This window comes from Coregonus lavaretus (assembly GCF_964263955.1).
Source record: "Coregonus lavaretus genome assembly, chromosome: 22".
Classification (NCBI taxonomy): domain Eukaryota; kingdom Metazoa; phylum Chordata; class Actinopteri; order Salmoniformes; family Salmonidae; genus Coregonus; species Coregonus lavaretus.
The window spans coordinates 36,696,784-36,714,445 of NC_140009.1; the positions used below are offsets into that span (position 1 = coordinate 36,696,784).

Consider the following 17,662-nt stretch of genomic DNA (forward strand, 5'->3'; position numbering starts at 1 on the left):
TTGAGGAGGCAGAATCAGGAGATTGGAGGGAGAAGGATTGAGCAGAGGGAAGAGATGATAGGATGGATGTACTTGATATGATTGTGATGTGTTGTTGTCTCACCTCTGTCTGTCTCTTAAGATGAATGCACTAATTGTAAGTCGCTCTGGATAAGAGCGTCTGCAAAATGACTAAAATGTCAAATGAGTGGCACTCAGCGTAGTCACAAGTTCTCCTCCTCCTCCTCCTCCTCCTCCTCCTCCTCCTTCTCCTCCTCCTCCTCCTTCTCCTTCTCCTTCTCCTTCTTCTTCTTCTTCTTCTTCTTCTTCTTCTTCTTCTTCTTCTTCTTCTTCTTCTTCTTCTTCTTCTTCTGCTTCTTCTTCTCATTCTGTGGATTTTATATGGCGGTTGGCAACCAACTTTAAGGTGCATTACCGCCACCAACTGGACTGGAGAGTGGACCAGCGACAGTGAAAGTCAAAAGTAGACACTAGTTACCACTGCCACAAAGTCATAAACCCCGCCCATTTCTACAATTTATATTCTTACAATTTGATTTTAAACCTAACCAGAACCTTAACAACACTGATAACCTTATGCCTAACCCTAACCTTAAATGAATACCAAAAAGCTTATTTCTGTTTTCATGAATTTTTACGATATAGCCAAATGTGCCTTTGTGGCTGTGGTAACTAATGGAAACTGGCACTGAGGGCAACAGCGCAGCGCAGAGCAGAGAAGGTTGACTGAGGTATATGGTTCACACTGGGCTAACAGTAGTTAGCAAGACCTCACTGAAAAGTTTGATACAAAATGTACTTTAGCTAGCCAGCCAGCTACCAGAAGAGGGAGACTGTACTGCAAGAATACAATACAGACTATTCGACAGATGAATTGGGAAATCTTAAACAAGTTCAGATAGCTAGCTAATGTAAGTTACCTAACGTTAGCTAGCTGCTAGCAAACAACACGGCACAGCCAGCGAACCGAATCAAGACAAGGGCTTATGGACACGACGTGGTAACTTCACCGGTACACCTCCCTCACCCACACATTCTTTGGAAAAGTAAGCAACACCATTGAGAAAGGTAAGAATGGATTTACCGTTAGCTGCCATGTTAGGCTAGCTAGTTAGCTAGCTATGCTCACCAAGACAAAAACAACAACAGTTCAACTTATTCTCTAGTTTGTCTTGCCTCTGGTCTGTACTCAAAATTATCAGACATTGTTTATTTAGGATGATTGCTTTCACGTAACTATAGTTAAGTCTATAGATTTCTTTCAATGAATGTTTACATATTCAATGTGCTTTTTGAATGCATGTTTTGGGATATGGAATTTCATGTAATTTGGATTCAATCAAATCTACCAGTCATGAATTTAACAAAAGTCTCATGATTAGCCTATATTGCTGACCTACTGGTGGTCAGACCTGCTGACCATGCCATAGTTACTGTATGTTGTGCTATGGCCGACCCTGTCTGTGCCAAGCCCTTTAGAATGACTCACTCAAAGCACAGCAGCAGATATTCGGAGAACCAGCATGACAGGTTATTAGCTAGATGACAAGTCTGAACCAGTAATTTCCTACAGTTTTTTTTCTGTACTAGACTTGTTCTATTGAGTAAAAGCCTAGAATTGGCATTAAAGGAAACATTTGTTTTCTGTTCACAGAGTTGAAGAAAAGGGAATGTTTTGACAAGTGTGGCACTCAGGTTGGGTTTGCCGAAACGTCAGACTGTTACCATGTTTACCCCATGGCTATTCAGTCTGAAAGAAGTTTGCCTGAAAAAGTCTCTACAAGCCAGAATGTTGAATAAAATGATATTTACACTTACTTTACTGGTTGTACATGCTGTTGGTCCTAATGGCGGTAGGAAGTGGATATAGGGTATCCACAGGAAAGTGTTGTTTACTCTGCTTTTTGCGGCTCCAGTAGGTTCTGTTGCTGGTATTTTAAATCTCCTGACACATACATGTGATGCACAATATGTGAACGATAGCCGAATGTTACCAAAAGTAGTGGACCTAAGCACATTTCCTCGCAATCAGCTGTGAAATTTGGCACCTGATTGCATTGGACAACATTTGGTCTGTGGTTCGGTTTGGCCCGGCCATATCGTGCAAGTGTTTGTCATGTGCGAATTGCTTCAGAATTGAAAATAAAAACCGAAAATACAAAAGATATACAGACCATAGGGACAATATCGGGTAAAGTAAGTTAAAATTAAGTTTGTTCAACATTCTGACTTGTAATGGGACTGTTCGGGAATGCTGAGCCTACATGTTAGAGACGAGAGTGTAAGTATTTCACTCTCGGATTCTAAAAGAGGCTAAGGTTGGTTATGAGACGAGTGTTTGATTGCTGCACTAGCAGAGACAGTTGAGCTCACTCTCTCTCTCACTCTCTCACCCTCACCCTCTCTCTAATCCTACAACAAAGAACCCCAATAACTAGGTCATGTTCATTAGGCACCAAAACAGAAGAAAACAGTCTGAAAAAGGGAGGGACTACCAGGACTTGTCCAATAAGAATAGCATTTTTTTTTGTTTCAAATGTTTTCCTACAGTTTGCCCTAATAACTCTACCTGGGTTTCCTTTTGATATGACCTAGTGATCCATTCAGTCATATATAGAGACATAGATAGGTCTTTAAATATTGTTGCATAATTACCCTGTTCCTCACAGCAACAGGAGAGACCATGTCAGCGACATCATGACAGACAGGGAAGAGGCGCTTTAGCACCCTGACCACAAGGCAAGGAGCCATGGATGGGTTACTGCAGCTACCTTCCCCTGAGCACCTTGAACAGGTGAATGGGGAGACTAGGACAGGCCCCCTGCCCCTATGTAGCCCAAACTCTCCACAGCCCCTGGACACAGTAGCTGATGATATATGGACTGCAAGGGAGGTGGAGGCAGTGGCCTCTGACTTTGGAGGGTTGACGGACCTGCAGGAGCTGGGGGTTGAGGAGGGTGAGGGCAGTGGGGCGGAGAGGCCGAGGTCCCCCATCTCGAGGGTATCATGGAATGGGACTGGCAGCCAACAGAATGGAGAGAATGGAGAAGGAGGGGAAGAGGAGAGACTAGAGAAGGACAAGACCAGCTACAGCAGACAAGACAGTCCTGCTGCTGCTAACAACTACACAGGTAAAAGAGAGTAAATGAAATACATTGGTTATATTTGAAATAATACACTAAGTGGAATGGGTGAATCAGATGGGTGTTGTCTCTCTGTGTGTCAGACCTGTCTCACACGTCGTCTCCCTCGCTGTCGGAGCAGCTGCGTCTGGGACGGGATGAGGCCACGGGCCCTGGTATCAACGTGGAGTGTAGGATCTGTGCTGACAAAGCTTCAGGGTTCCACTACGGTGTGCATGCCTGCGAGGGCTGCAAGGTGAGACAGATTCTGCAAGTCTACCAATGGGTCTTAATCATCAGAAAACCTAATGCCTAATGTTCTTAGGTCTTAAATCCTGGAGGTTTTGTCATGGCTACTAACAGCCTCAACCTGAGCTTAGCTTGAGTTTAGTTTGTGTCCTGTTTGGCAGCATTCCCGCCATTGAAGTTCGGTAGCCCTTTCCTGCAGTCAAATGACCTAGTGGCCTCATGGGTGGAATGTTATTCATATTTCTCATAGTTAAAACATTATTTTAAATAACCCGAAAATCTGGTCTTTCTATGTCAAACAGATTTGTTATATTTCAGTCTTCTGTGATGTACATAAAGTGTAATGTTGGGATGCAAACGTAATATTGAATACATTTAAACTATATCTGACATGGTACAGGTGTCTTCTTTTTTTAAAGCCGATAACCATGTGTGTGAGGTGTAAACTTTTGTTTCAAATTAGATTAATTGTTTAATACTACCACTCTGTGTGACCCTGATTTAGCCCACTGCAGTAAAATGTTATTAACCTGCAACTCAAGTTCAATGGCCACAATGTGTGACTTGTGTTAAATCTGACTTCCTTGTAATGCCTCCATTTGAAAATAAACTAAACTCTCTCGCTCTCTCTCTCCTGTGTGTATCATGTGGTCTAGGGCTTCTTCCGGCGGACCATTCGGATGAAGCTGGAGTATGAGCGCTGTGAGAGGGCCTGTAAGATCCTGAAGAAGAACCGTAATAAGTGCCAATACTGCCGCTTCCAGAAGTGCCTGGCCCTGGGCATGTCCCATGATGGTGAGAGGAGACCGTTAATGGGTCTTTTAGGGTCTGGAAATACTTGATTATTTTACAGGTTAAGGGCCAGTTTCCCAGACGCAGATAAAGCCCTGGACTGAAAATCATGTTCAATGGAGGATCGTAATCTGTGTCCTGAAAACTGTCCATAAGAACTACTGAAAATGTGTCTCAATATTCACAATATTCATTTATGAAACTCTTGAACCTCATTTTGGTGGTGCTATACAGTGCATTCGGAAAGTACAGCCTTATTCTAAAATTGATAAAAAATATATATATCCTCATTAATCTACACACAATACCCCATAATGACAAAACAAAGAAAGGTTTTTAGAAAATTTTGGAAATGTATTAAAAAGACCCCCTGAAATATGACATTTACATAAGTATTCAGACCCTTTACTCAGTACTTTGTTGAAGCACCTTTTGCAGCTTCAAGTCTTCTTGGGTTTGATGCTACAAGCTTGGCACACCTGTATTTGGGGAGTTTCTCCCATTCTTCTCTGCAGATCTGCAAGTTTTGTCAGGTTGGATGGGGAGCGTCAATGCACAGCTATTTTCAGGTCTCTCCAGAAATGTTAGATCAGGTTCAAGTCTGGGCTCTGGCTGGGCCACTCAAGGACATTCAGAGACTTGTCCCGAAGCCACTCCTGCATTGTCTGGGCTGTGTGCTTAGGGTCGTTGTCCTGTTGGAAGGTGAACCTTTGCCCCAGTCTGAGGACCTGAGTGCTCTGGAGCAGGTTTTCATCAAGGATTTCTCTGTACTTTGTTCTGTTAATCTTTCCCTTGATCCTGACTAGTCTCCCAGTCCCTGCAACTGAAAAACATCCCCACAGCATGATGCTGCCACCACCATGCTTCACCGTAGGGATGGTGCCAGGTTTCCTCCAGATATGACGCTTGGCATTCAGGCCAAATAGTTCAATCTTGGTTTCATCAGACCTGAGAATCTTGTTTCTCATGGTCTGAGAGTCCTTTAGGTGCCTTTTGGCAAACTCCAAGCGGGCTGTCATGTGCCTTTTACTGAGGAGTGGCTTCCGTCCGGCCACTCTACCATAAAGGCCTGATTGGTGGAGTGCTGCATAGATGGTTGTCCTTCTAGAAGGATATCCCATCTCCACAGAGGAACTGAAGCTCTGTCAGAGTGACCATTGGGTTCTTGGTCACCTCCCTGACCAGGGCCTTTCTCCCCCGATTGCTCAATTTGGCCAGGCAGCCAGCTCTAGGAAGAGTCTTGGTGGTTCCAAACTTCTTCCATTTAAGAATGATCGTGACCGCTGTGTTCTTTGGGACCTCCAATGCTGCAGAAATGTTTTGGTACCCTTCCTCAGACCTGTGCCTCGACACAATCCTGTCTCGGAGCTCTACGGACAATTACTTAGACCTCATGGCTTGGTTTTTGCTCTGACATGCACTGCCAACTGTGGGACCTTATATAGACAGGTGTGTGCCTTTTCCAAATCATGTCCAATCAATTGAATTTACCACGTGGACTCCAATCAAGTTGTAGAAACATCTCAAGGATGACCAATGGAAACAGGATGCACCTGAGCTCAATTTCGAGTCTCATAGCAAAGGGTCTGAATACTTATGTAAATAAGGTATTTCTGTTTTTTATTTTTAATACATTTGCTCACATTTCTAAAAACCTGTTATCGCTTTGTCATTATGGGGTATTGTATGTAGATTGATGAGGAAAACAATTAATTTAATTTTAGAATGAGGCTGTAATGTAACAAATTGTGGAAAAAGTCAAGAGGTCTGAATACTTTCCGAATGCACTGTACATCCTTCGATGCTAATGCTACTCTGTCTACCCAGCGATCCAATATGGCTGTAGGCATGATGCTAACATGTCTGTGTCTGTTTCACCTTCAATGCTAACGCTACTCTGCCTGTTTGCCTGGCAGCGATCCGGTATGGGCGTATGCCGGGGGCTGAGAAGAAGAAGCTAGTGGCTGGCCTGCTAGCGGAGCAACTGGACCCCCACCACCCTGGTGGCTCAGACCTTAAGACCCTGGCTAAACAGGTGTACCAAGCCTACCTGAAGAACCTCATTATGACCAAGAAGAAAGCCCGCAGCATCCTCACTGGCAAGACCAGCTGCACAACGGTATGCTCACTGTTATGTAAATATACACTGAGTGTACAAAGCATTAGGAACACCTGCTCTTTCCATGACAGACTGACCAGGTGAATGCTATGATCCCTTATTGATATCACCTGTTAAATCCACTTCAATCAGTGTAGATGAGGGGGAGGAGACAGGTTAAAGAAGGATTTTGAAGCCGTGAGACAATTGAGACATGGATTGTGTATATGTGCCATTCAGAGGGTGAATGGGCAAGACAAAATATTGAAGTGCCTTTGAATGAGGTATGGTGGTAGGTGCCAGGCGCACCGGTTTGAGTGTGTCAAGAACTGCAACGCTGCTGGGTTTTTCATACTGAACAGTTTCCCGTGTGTATCAAGAATGGTCCACCACCCAAAGGACATCAAGCCAACTTGACACAACTGTGGGAAGCATTGGAGTCAACATGGGTCGGTATCCCTGTGGAATGCTTTCGACACCTTGTAGAGTCCATGCCCTGGCATTTTGATGCGGTTTTGAGGGCAAAAGGGGGTGCAACTCAATATGAGGTGTTCCTAATATTTTGTACACTCAGTGTAAATAATGAAATGGAAGCACTCAAATAAAAAGCAAGAGAATACCCAGAATTAGACACGAACATTGAGAAACTGCCACGTCAACAGTTCACTTTACACACTTTACACAGAATAGTCAGGTCCAAAATGATTGAAACCCTTGATAAAGATGAGCAAAAAAGACTGTATACAATAAATAATACAAATACTGAGCTATATTGTATGCTCCAAAACATATGAAAATTATATTGTTTTATACTAATACAATTGCTCAGTATTTTGTTTAACAAGTAATAAAAAAGCTGGTGGTCGAAATTATTGCCACCCCTGTTTTCAATACTCCAGCACCCTCCCCTGGCGAGGATAAGGACACGGAGACTTTTTCTAAAATGTTTAATGAGATTGGAGAACACATTAGGAGTTATCTTACACCATTCCTCCATACATAGAATCTTTCCAGATCCTTGATATCCTTTGTCTGCACTTATGGACTGCCCTCTTCAATTCAAACCACATGTTTTCAATGGGGTTCAAGTCCAAAGACTGAGATGGCCATTGCAAAATTATGATTTTGTGGTTAAGTAACCATTTCTTTGTGGATTTTGATGTGTGCTTGGGGTTACTGTCTTGCTGTAAGATCCACTTGCGGCCAAGTGTCAGCCTCCTGGCAGAGGCAAACTGGTTTTTGGCAGAAATGTCCTGGTACTGGGTAAAGTTCATGATGCCGTTGACCTTAACAGGATCCCCAGGACCAGTGGAAGCAAAATAGCCCCATAACATCAAAGATCCACCACCATCTTTTACCGTAGGTGTGAGGTACTTTTCTGCGTGTGCTTCTGTTTTTCAACCCACCACTGGTGTGGTGGCCAAAGAGCTCTATTTTCATGTCATCTGACCATAGCACCGGTTCCAATCTAAGTGCCAATGCCATTTATCAAACTCCAGGCGGTGCTGTGGTCAGGTGATATGAAAATAGAGCTATTTGGCCAAAAACCTGGTTGCCTCTGCCAGGAGGCTGACGATTGGCTGCAAGTGAATATTCCAGCAAGACAATAACCCCAAGCACACATCAAAATCCACAAAGAAATGGTTAACAGACCACAAAATCAACATTTTGCAATGACTATCTCAGTCCTCGGACTTGAACCCCATTGAAAAACTGCAGTTTGAATTGAAGAGGGCAGTCTATAGGAGCAGACAAAGGATATCAAGGATCTGGAAAGATTCTGTATGGAGGAATGGTCTAAGATCACTCCCAACATGTTCTCCAATCTCATAAAACATGTTAGAAAAAGGCTCAGTGTCATTATCCTCGCAAGGGTAGGGTGATGGAGTACTGAAGACGGGTGCCAATAATTTTAATCCTTATCTTTTTTGGTATTTGTATTACTTGTTAAACTAAATGTATTTTTCTGAGAAATTTATTTAGTATAAAATAATATAATTTCCCACATGTTTGGAGCATACAATATAGCTCAGTATTTGTATTATTTATTTTATACAGTCTTTTTTGCTCATCTTCATCAAGGGTGTCAATAATTCCGGTTAGAAGTTAGAACCCTTAGAATACACTCTGAGCTTCATTAGGAGGAAGACGTTTCTGGTTGCACCTAGGTAGGATACGCCTTCCAAGCTGAACCAATGATGTGTATGTTTATGGTCATAACTCACAATAACCCCTCTGAGCTTGGATGAGGGGGAAGGCTTTTCTGGTTGCACCAATGTAGATGCATATTACTATTAACCTCCTCATGGAAAGGTTTAGTGGCTGATTATTTGTAGAGTTCTGAAGTTTTCATCTGCCTCTTATCAATCTGTTTTTCATAATGAGTTTTAACTTGTCATAGACAAAAAAGCATTATATAAGGATTTTGTTTAGCTGAATAGTTTTAAAAGAAAACGAAGACTAGACTGTTAAAAGATTAATGCGCTCTCTCGCTCGGCAGCCATTTGTGATCCATGATGTGGACACCCTGTGGCAAGCAGAGAGTGGTCTAGTGTGGAACCAGTTAGTCCCCGGCGCGCCCCTCACAAAGGAGATAGGGGTACACGTGTTTTATCGCTGTCAGTGCACCACGGTGGAGACGGTACGAGAGCTCACTGAGTTCGCCAAGAACATCCCAGGGTTTGTGGATCTCTTCCTCAACGACCAGGTATGGCATGGACCACGGTCTTCTTCTCAACAGAGCTTAACAACCCTTGGCTTTTCACTTATTCATTATCAACTTAATTTATTGTCAAACTCAGTGAAATGTACTGACAGTAATGTAGAAATATCTGCCATAGTTATACGACGAAAACATAATGAATTTTCTTGTGTCAAGTGTTCAAACTGCTGTTAATGGCACTTTACTTTATTGTTGAATTCTAATTTCTCCCTTATTTACCTGCCTGCTTCCATCAGGTGACCCTACTAAAGTATGGCGTCCACGAGGCCATCTTCGCCATGCTGCCCTCCCTCATGAACAAAGATGGCCTCCTGGTGGCCAACGGGAAGGGCTTTGTGACCCGGGAGTTCCTGAGGAGCCTCCGTAAACCCTTCAGTGAGATCATGGAGCCCAAGTTTGAGTTTGCTGTAAAGTTCAATGCTCTGGAGCTGGATGACAGTGACCTGGCTCTGTTTGTGGCCATTATCATCCTGTGTGGAGGTATGGTATACTTTTGTACTAGTAGTATCATAGTAATTCTGACACTATACTGTTCTTCCCTAATAACCCTGGCCCTAACGTTGTTCATAGCCGCTATTATCCTGTGTGGAGTTGAGGGGAGCTCTTTTTCAATTCATCTTTCCCTCAATTCCTGGTATCCTCTCTCCTCACCTCTTTCTCAAAACACATTGGAGAATAAGATATGGTCCAATATGGTTGCGAAGGAGGTGAGGAGATAGGATGCGAGGAATCACGGAAAGCTTTTAGTGAGGTTGTGTTGTGAGTTGGCAGCTCTGTCACGTCTGTGGTCTACCCATCGAACTATTCACTATCTATCTGCAGATCGCCCGGGGCTAATGAACGTGAAGCAGGTAGAACAGAGTCAGGACGGTATTCTCCAGGCCTTGGACCAGCACCTGCAGGCCAACCACCAGGACTCCCTCTACCTCTTCCCCAAGCTGCTGAACAAGATGGCTGACCTCAGACAGCTGGTCACAGAGAACGCCTTGCTGGTGCAGAAGATCAAGAAGACAGAGTCGGAGACCTCTCTGCACCCGCTACTACAGGAGATCTATAAGGACATGTACTGACTGGACTAAACCGGAGTGAACCTGTACTGACTGGGCTAAACCAGACTGAACTGGACTGGAACTTGCTGCACCTGCTAGTGCAGGAGTTCTACAAGGACATGTACTAGTCTCCTCAAAAGTAGTGCACTACATACAGTGCCTTGCAAAAGTATTCATCCCTCTTGGCGTTTTTCCTATTTTGTTGCATTACAACCTGTAATTTAAATGGATTTTTATTTGGATTTCATGTAATGAACATACACAAAAAAGTCCAAATTGGTGAAGTGAAGTGAAAATAATTCTAAAAAATTAATAACGGAAAAGTGGTGCGTGCATATGTATTCACCCCCTTTGCTATGAAGCCCCTAAATCAGATCTGGTGCACCAATTACCTTCAGAAGTCACATAATTAGTTAGATTGCACACATTTAAGTGTCACATGATCTCAGTATATATACACCTGTTCTGAAAGGCCCCAGAGTCTGCAACACCACTAAGCAAGGGGCACCACCAAGCAAGCAGCACCATGAAGACCAAGGAGCTCTCCAAACAGGTCAGGGACAAAGTTGTGGAGAAGTACAGATCAGGGTTGGGTTATAAAAAAATATCAGAAACTTTAAACATTCCACGGAGCACCATTAAATCCATTATTAAAAAATGGAAAGAATATGGCACCATAACAAGCCTGCCAAGAGAGGGCCGCCCACCAAAACTCACAAACCAGGCAAGGAGGGCATTAATCAGAGAGGCAACAAGGAGACCAAAGATAACCCTGAAGGAGCTGCAAAGCTCCACAGCAGAGATTGGAGTATCTGTCCATAGGACCACTTTAAGCCGTACACTCCACAGAGCTCGGCTTTACGGAGGAGTGGCCAGAAAAAAGCCATTGCTTAAAGAAAAAAATAAGCAAACACGTTCGCCAAAAGGCATGTGGGAGACTCCCCAAAAATATGAAAGAAGGTACTCTGGTCAGATGAGACTAAAATTGAGCTTTTTGTCCATCAAGGAAAACGCTATGTCTGGCGCAAACCCAACACCTCTCATCACCCCGAGAACACCATCGGCAGGGACTGGGAAAATGGTCAGAATTGAAGGAATGATGGCACTAAATACAGGAAAGTTCTTGAGGGAAACCTGGTTCAGTCTTCCAGAGATTTGAGACTGGGACGGAGGTTCACCTTCCAGCAGGACAATGACCCTAAGCATACTGCTAAAGCAACACTTGAGTGGTTTAAGGGGAAACATTTAAATGTCTTGGAATGGCCTAGTCAAAGGCCAGACCTCAATCCAATTGAGAATCTGTGGTATGACTTAAAGATTGCTGTACACCAGCGGAACCCATCCAACTTGAAGGAGCTGGAGCAGTTTTGCCTTGAAGAATGGGCAAAAATCCCAGTGGCTAGATGTGCCAAGCTTATAGAGACCCCAAGATACTTGCAGCTGTAATTGCTGCAGAAGGTGGCTCTACAAAGTATTGACTTTGGGGGGGGTGAATATTTATGCACACTCAAGTTTTCTGTTTTTTTGTCTTATTTCTTGTTTGTTTCACCCCAAAAATATTTTGCATCTTCAAAGTGGTAGTCATGTTGTGTAAATCAATTGATACAAACCCCCCAAAAATCCATTTTAATTCCAGGTTGTAAGTCAACAAAATAGGAAAAATGCCAAGGGGGGTGAATACTTTCGCAAGCCACTGTAGGGAATAGGGTGCCATTTCGGACACACCCAGAGTCTGAAACCTCATTGCACCCGCTACTGCAGGAGCTCAACAAGAACATGACTGGACACAGTGGACTAAACCGGACCAACCTGGACTGGACTTTGCTGCATCTGCTACTACAGGAATTGGACTAAACCGGATGGGACCGGACGTTGCTGCACTCTCTACTGTAGGAGATCTATAAAGACATACAGTGAGGGAAAAAAGTATTTGATCCCCTGCTGATTTTGTACGTTTGCCCACTGACAAAGACATGATCAGTCTATAATTTTAATGGTAGGTTTATTTGAACAGTGAGAGACAGAATAACAACAACAAAATCCAGAAAAACGCATGTCAAAAATGTCATAAATTGATTTGCATTTTAATGAGGGAAATAAGTATTTGACCCCTCTGCAAAACATGACTTAGTACTTGGTGGCAAAACCCTTGTTGGCAATCACAGAGGTCAGACGTTTCTTGTAGTTGGCCACCAGGTTTGCACACATCTCAGGAGGGATTTTGTCCCACTCCTCTTTGCAGATCTTCTCCAAGTCATTAAGGTTTCGAGGCTGACGTTTGGCAACTCGAACCTTCAGCTCCCTCCACAGATTTTCTATGGGATTAAGGTCTGGAGACTGGCTAGGCCACTCCAGGACCTTAATGTGCTTCTTCTAGAGCCACTCCTTTGTTGCCTTGGCCGTGTGTTTTGGGTCATTGTCATGCTGGAATTCCCATCCACGACCCATTTTCAATGCCCTGGCTGAGGGAAGGAGGTTCTCACCCAAGATTTGAAGGTACATGGCCCTGTCCATCATCCCTTTGATGCGGTGAAGTTGTCCTGTCCCCTTAGCAGAAAAACACCCCCAAAGCATAATGTTTCCACCTCCATGTTTGACGGTGGGGATGGTGTTCTTGGGGTCATAGGCAGCATCCCTCCTCCAAACACGAGTTGAGTTGATGCCAAAGAGCTCGATTTTGGTCTCATCTGACCACAACACTTTCACCCAGTTCTCATCTGAATCATTCAGATGTTCATTGGCAAACTTCAGACGGGCCTGTATATGTGCTTTCTTGAGTAGGGGGACCTTGCGGGCGATGCAGGATTTCAGTCCTTCACGGCGTAGTGTGTTACCAATTGTTTTCTTGTTGACTATGGTCCCAGCTGCCTTGAGATCATTGACAAGATCCTCCCGTGTAGTTCTGGGCTGATTCCTCACCGTTCTCATGATCATTGCAACTCCACGAGGTGAGGTTTTGCATGGAGCCCCAGGCCGAGGGAGATTGACAGTTATTTTGTGTTTCTTCCATTTGCGAATAATCGCACCAACTGTTGTCACCTTCTCACCAAGCTGCTTGGCGATGGTCTTGTAGCCCATTCCAGCCTTGTGTAGGTCTACAATCTTGTCCCTGACATCCTTGGAGAGCTCTTTGGTCTTGGCCATGGTGGAGAGTTTGGAATCTGATTGATTGATTGCTTCTGTGGACAGGTGTCTTTTATACAGGTAACAAGCTGAGATTATGAGCACTCCCTTTAAGAGTGTGCCCCTAATCTCAGCTCGTTACTTGTATAAAAGACACCTGGGAGCCAGAAATCTTTCTGATTGAGAGGGGGTCAAATACTTATTTCCCTCATTAAAATGCAAATCAATTTATAACATTTTTGACATGCGTGTTTCTGGATTTTTTTGTTGTTATTCTGACTCTCACTGTTCAAATAAACCTACCATTAAAATTATAGACTGATCATTTCTTTGTTAGTGGGCAAACATACAAAATCAGCAGGGGATCAAATACTTTTTTCCCTCACTGTACATGTACTAGTCCTCCTCATAAGCATAGTCACACTGTTCAGTTCAATACAACTTTATTGTCTCTTTAGAGCCAGTACTGACTGTTATTGATAGCAATACGGTTACATAATGATGTTATGTATATATTCATGTACATTTTTGTTTGGTACATGGTCTTCTCTATGCATGGGGTGTGGAATAAAAAATGTGGCCACTCAGCTGAAAAATATTTAGTTAGATAGATATGTTACTATAGGGATTTCACTAGAGCAGTAACACTAATGGAGATACCAGACCAATTATGAACAGCTCTTCTTCCAGAGTAATGTTGTGAATGGGTAGTACTGCCCCAAATGAGTCTGTTGCCAAAACATGGCAAACCTTTTTTTTAACCGGTTGAGTCTCATGAGGGCATTTGGAGGTTTGCTGTTAAGGAAATGGTTTATTCAAGTTACAAAGTATTTATAAGTTCTAAAGAGACTATATAGAAGTTGCTTAACAACAAATGGTGCAGGTCAAAAGGAAAACGGGGTGGTGCAGGTCAAAAGGAAAACGGGAAACGGGTGTTGATTTAATATGGATAGTGTTAGAGTTAGAAAAACAAGTTATTTCTCTTTAACACAACATAAACTTGAGCCTCTACCCTTCCTTGGTTATACTGTATTCAACTGAATATTGTAATGTTTATTTTGTTTGTTAAAAAAAAAAAGTCATACCTCTCAGAATCGTTTCATACACTACTGGTACTGTTAGCAGTAGAGCAATCTAAATAATAGTTCATTTTGTGCAATATTTTACTATTCTAGCCTATTGTCAATGTTGTGCAGAATCTGAAGAATCTGCTTGTCTGACTCATCAAATAATCTGTTAATGATTTGATTCTTTGAGGCCCCGTGTAGCTCAGTTGGTAGAGCATGGCGTTTGCAACGCCAGGGTTCTGGGTTCGATTCCCACGGGGGGCCAGTATGAAAAATGTATGCACTCACTAACTGTAAGTCACTCTGGATAAGAGTGTCTGCTAAATGACTAAAATGTAAATGTAAAATCTTGTAAGCACCCATTTTGTTGTTCACAAGAATAATGGCGGTAATTTTGTTAGATTGTACAGATGTGTGCTCTTTGGTTTATCCAAGGTACCTACAGTGAGGGAAAAAAGTATTTGATCCCCTGCTGATTTTGTACGTTTGCCCACTGACAAAGAAATGATAAGTCTATAATTTTAATGGTAGGTTTATTTGAACAGTGAGAGACAGAATAACAACAACAAAATCCAGAAAAGCGCATGTCAAAAATGTTATAAATTGATTTGCATTTTAATGAGGGAAATAAGTATTTGATCCCTCTGCAAAACATGACTTAGTACTTGGTGGCAAAACCCTTGTTGGCAATCACAGAGGTCAGACGTTTCTTGTAGTTGGCCACCAGGTTTGCACACATCTCAGGAGAGATTTTGTCCCACTCCTCTTTGCAGATCTTCTCCAAGTCATTAAGGTTTCAAGGCTGACGTTTGGCAACTCGAATCTTCAGCTCCCTCCACAGATTTTCTATGGGATTAAGGTCTGGAGACTGGCTAGGCCACTCCAGGACCTTAATGAGCTTCTTGTTGAGACACTCCTTTGTTGCCTTGGCCGTGTGTTTTGGGTCATTGTCATGCTGGAATACCCATCCAGGACCCATTTTCAATGCCCTGGCTGAGGGAAGGAGGTTCTCACCCAAGATTTGACGGCACATGGCCCCCTCCATCGTCCCTTTGATGCGGTGAAGTTGTCCTGTCCCCTTAGCAGAAAAACAACCCCAAAGCATAATGTTTCCACCTCCATGTTTGACGGTGGGGATGGTGTTCTTGGGGTCATAGGTCAGCATTCCTCCTCCTCCAAACACGGCGAGTTGAGTTGATGCCAAAGCGCTCCATTTTGGTCTCATCTGACCACAACACTTTCACCCAGTTCTCCTCTGAATCATTCAGATGTTCATTGGCAAACTTCAGACGGGGCTGTATATGTGCTTTCTTGAGCAGGGGGACCTTGCGTGCGCTGCAGGATTTCAGTCCTTCACGGCGTAGTGTGTTACCAATTGTTTTCTTGGTGACTATGGTCCCAGCTGCCTTGAGATCATTGACAAGATCCTCCCGTGTAGTTCTGGGCTGATTCCTCACCGTTCTCATGATCATTGCAACTCCACGAGGTGAGATCTTGCATGGAGACCCAGGCCGAGGGAGATTGACAGTTATTTTGTGTTTCTTTCATTTGCGAATAATCACACCAACTGTTGTCACCTTCTCACCAAGCTGCTTGGTGATGGTCTTGTAGCCCATTCCAGCCTTGTGTAGGTCTACAATCTTGTCCCTGACATCCTTGGAGAGCTCTTTGGTCTTGGCCATGGTGGAGAGTTTGGAATCTGATTGATTGATTGCTTCTGTGGACAGGTGTCTTTTACACAGGTAACAAACTGAGATTAGGAGCACTCCCTTTAAGAGTGTGCTCCTAATCTCAGCTTGTTACCTGTATTAAAGACACCTGGGAGCCAGAAATCTTTCTGATTGAGAGGGGGTCAAATACTTATTTCCCTCATTAAAATGAAAATCAATTTATAACATTTGACATGTGTTTTTCTGGATTTTTTTGTTGTCATTCTGTCTCTCACTGTTCAAATAAACCTACCATTAAAATTATAGACTGATCATTTCTTTGTCAGCGGGCAAATCAGCAGGGGATCAAATACTTTTCCCCCCTCACTGTACGTGGTGAGTTGTAATGTTATAAGATACCTGGGTACACAAATTATAAATGTATAGATTATTATGACAACTAATGACACAAAAGTCTTACGGTAATTTTTTAGGCTGACACCTTTCAGTGATCATCGGTTATGGACAGGTACCATTGTGAAATGTGACTACCCCCAACATGTATTGCCATCTGTTTTCTAAAATACTGAAATAATATTTTCTAGATGAGTTTGGCCTTTACTTTGAGAAGTGTGATTCTGTATCTAATCTAGATGAACAGAGAACCAGCAAAGGACCAGTCCTTAAACCTTAGTGTATTTCTTACGTTACTGGTACCTGTATGGAGTGGTGTCTGCATATCTTTCCACGACTCAGGACAGACAACGGGGCTGCCTTGTGGATTAAAGAAATGTCTGGCATAATACATTTGAATGCTGAGAGATGAATATCAAGACTCTACCAAAATCACGCCTTTGAACTTTGCATCCACTCAGGACTATAATGTACAACACTGAACAAACTACTTTTTCAAGGATTGTATGTATTCTATCTACAATTTCATTATTGTTTCTAGGTCTGCGCTCTATCAGCCTTATATTATCTGGGTTTGGGGCTTTAATAAATGCTAAATAGCAAATAAAGTGTTTATATAAAGTTGTAGGACTCAACTACCTCTTGAATTTAGTAACACCTATCAAGGCCCCGCATACTGGAAGTACGTTGTACATAAAGTGAGTTTTCTTTAATAATAATAATATTTATTTGATATACTGCTTTTTATTACAAAGATAATCTCAAAGACTTTAGTACATTCCAGTAAATGAACATATACAATATTTTAATAAAAAATTTACAGTTATTAATTTCTGCCTAATTAAGGTGGTGTTCCTATTGGTCAGATGTGATGTTTGATCATGGCTTTTCAGTGTGCGGATTCGATTATGCTGAGCTGCGGGGCGCCGGTCTATGATCCGTGGCGTGAACGGGCAAAAGCAGTGAGGAAGGAACGCCATTCTCAAATCGATCAGTGATCTGCCCTGCTTGGTCATGTCAACAAGGCAGCATGGCGCATCGTCCAGAAACATACCTCTCTTTTCCATTAAAATATGTTTGCATTTTCAAACTAGTTTTCATTGGGAAGGCAGATAAATCTTATCAAAAGCTATCACTTTTGCAAGTGAAAACATAATCCTACTCATTACTCCACGTGCTAATTACGTCACTTTTGTTTTGAGCTGACTTCGCAGTGAACTTTGAAGGGGGCACCAGGCTCAGGACCGGAGGCTGCCCTGTTCCTTCTCCTGGTGCAAAACACGTTTACCCGGGCACCCGTGCCAGATTAATCGAATCCCCTCATTGGTTCCTTTCCTAATTGGATAGCTGGGAAAGCAACGCCCACTTTCTATTTAG

At 42.9% G+C, this 17,662-nt stretch overlaps 1 protein-coding gene across 2 annotated transcripts; it reads left to right on the forward strand.

Moving 5' to 3' along the window:
• The first annotated feature begins 709 nt into the window (after positions 1 to 709).
• On the forward strand, positions 710 to 10,976 carry ppardb (peroxisome proliferator-activated receptor delta b). 2 transcript variants are annotated; one of them, XM_084187614.1, is made up of 8 exons: positions 710 to 1,068; positions 2,670 to 3,131; positions 3,227 to 3,378; positions 4,028 to 4,166; positions 6,080 to 6,282; positions 8,762 to 8,968; positions 9,220 to 9,463; positions 9,806 to 10,976. In XM_084187614.1, the coding sequence occupies exons 2-8, from the start codon at positions 2,750 to 2,752 to the stop codon at positions 10,051 to 10,053; spliced, it is 1,575 nt and encodes a 524-aa protein (XP_084043740.1). In that variant the 5' UTR covers positions 710 to 1,068; positions 2,670 to 2,749; the 3' UTR covers positions 10,054 to 10,976. The 2 variants fall into 2 exon arrangements, with proteins under 2 accessions (XP_084043740.1, XP_084043741.1); XM_084187615.1 differs by having other exon boundaries at positions 715 to 1,068; positions 2,676 to 3,131.
• The last annotated feature ends 6,686 nt before the right edge of the window (positions 10,977 to 17,662 follow it).

What these genes read in the sequence shown, in the direction of transcription:
- ppardb (XM_084187614.1), top strand. Translation starts at nt 2,750, where the DNA reads ATGGATGGGTTACTGCAGCTACCTTCCCCTGAGCACCTTGAACAGGTG. An exon ending in CCTGGGCATGTCCCATGATG is followed by an intron (nt 4,167 to 6,079) that starts GTGAGAGGAGAC and finishes TTTGCCTGGCAG; the next exon opens with CGATCCGGTATGGGCGTATG. An exon ending in GCAAGACCAGCTGCACAACG is followed by an intron (nt 6,283 to 8,761) that starts GTATGCTCACTG and finishes CTCGCTCGGCAG; the next exon opens with CCATTTGTGATCCATGATGT.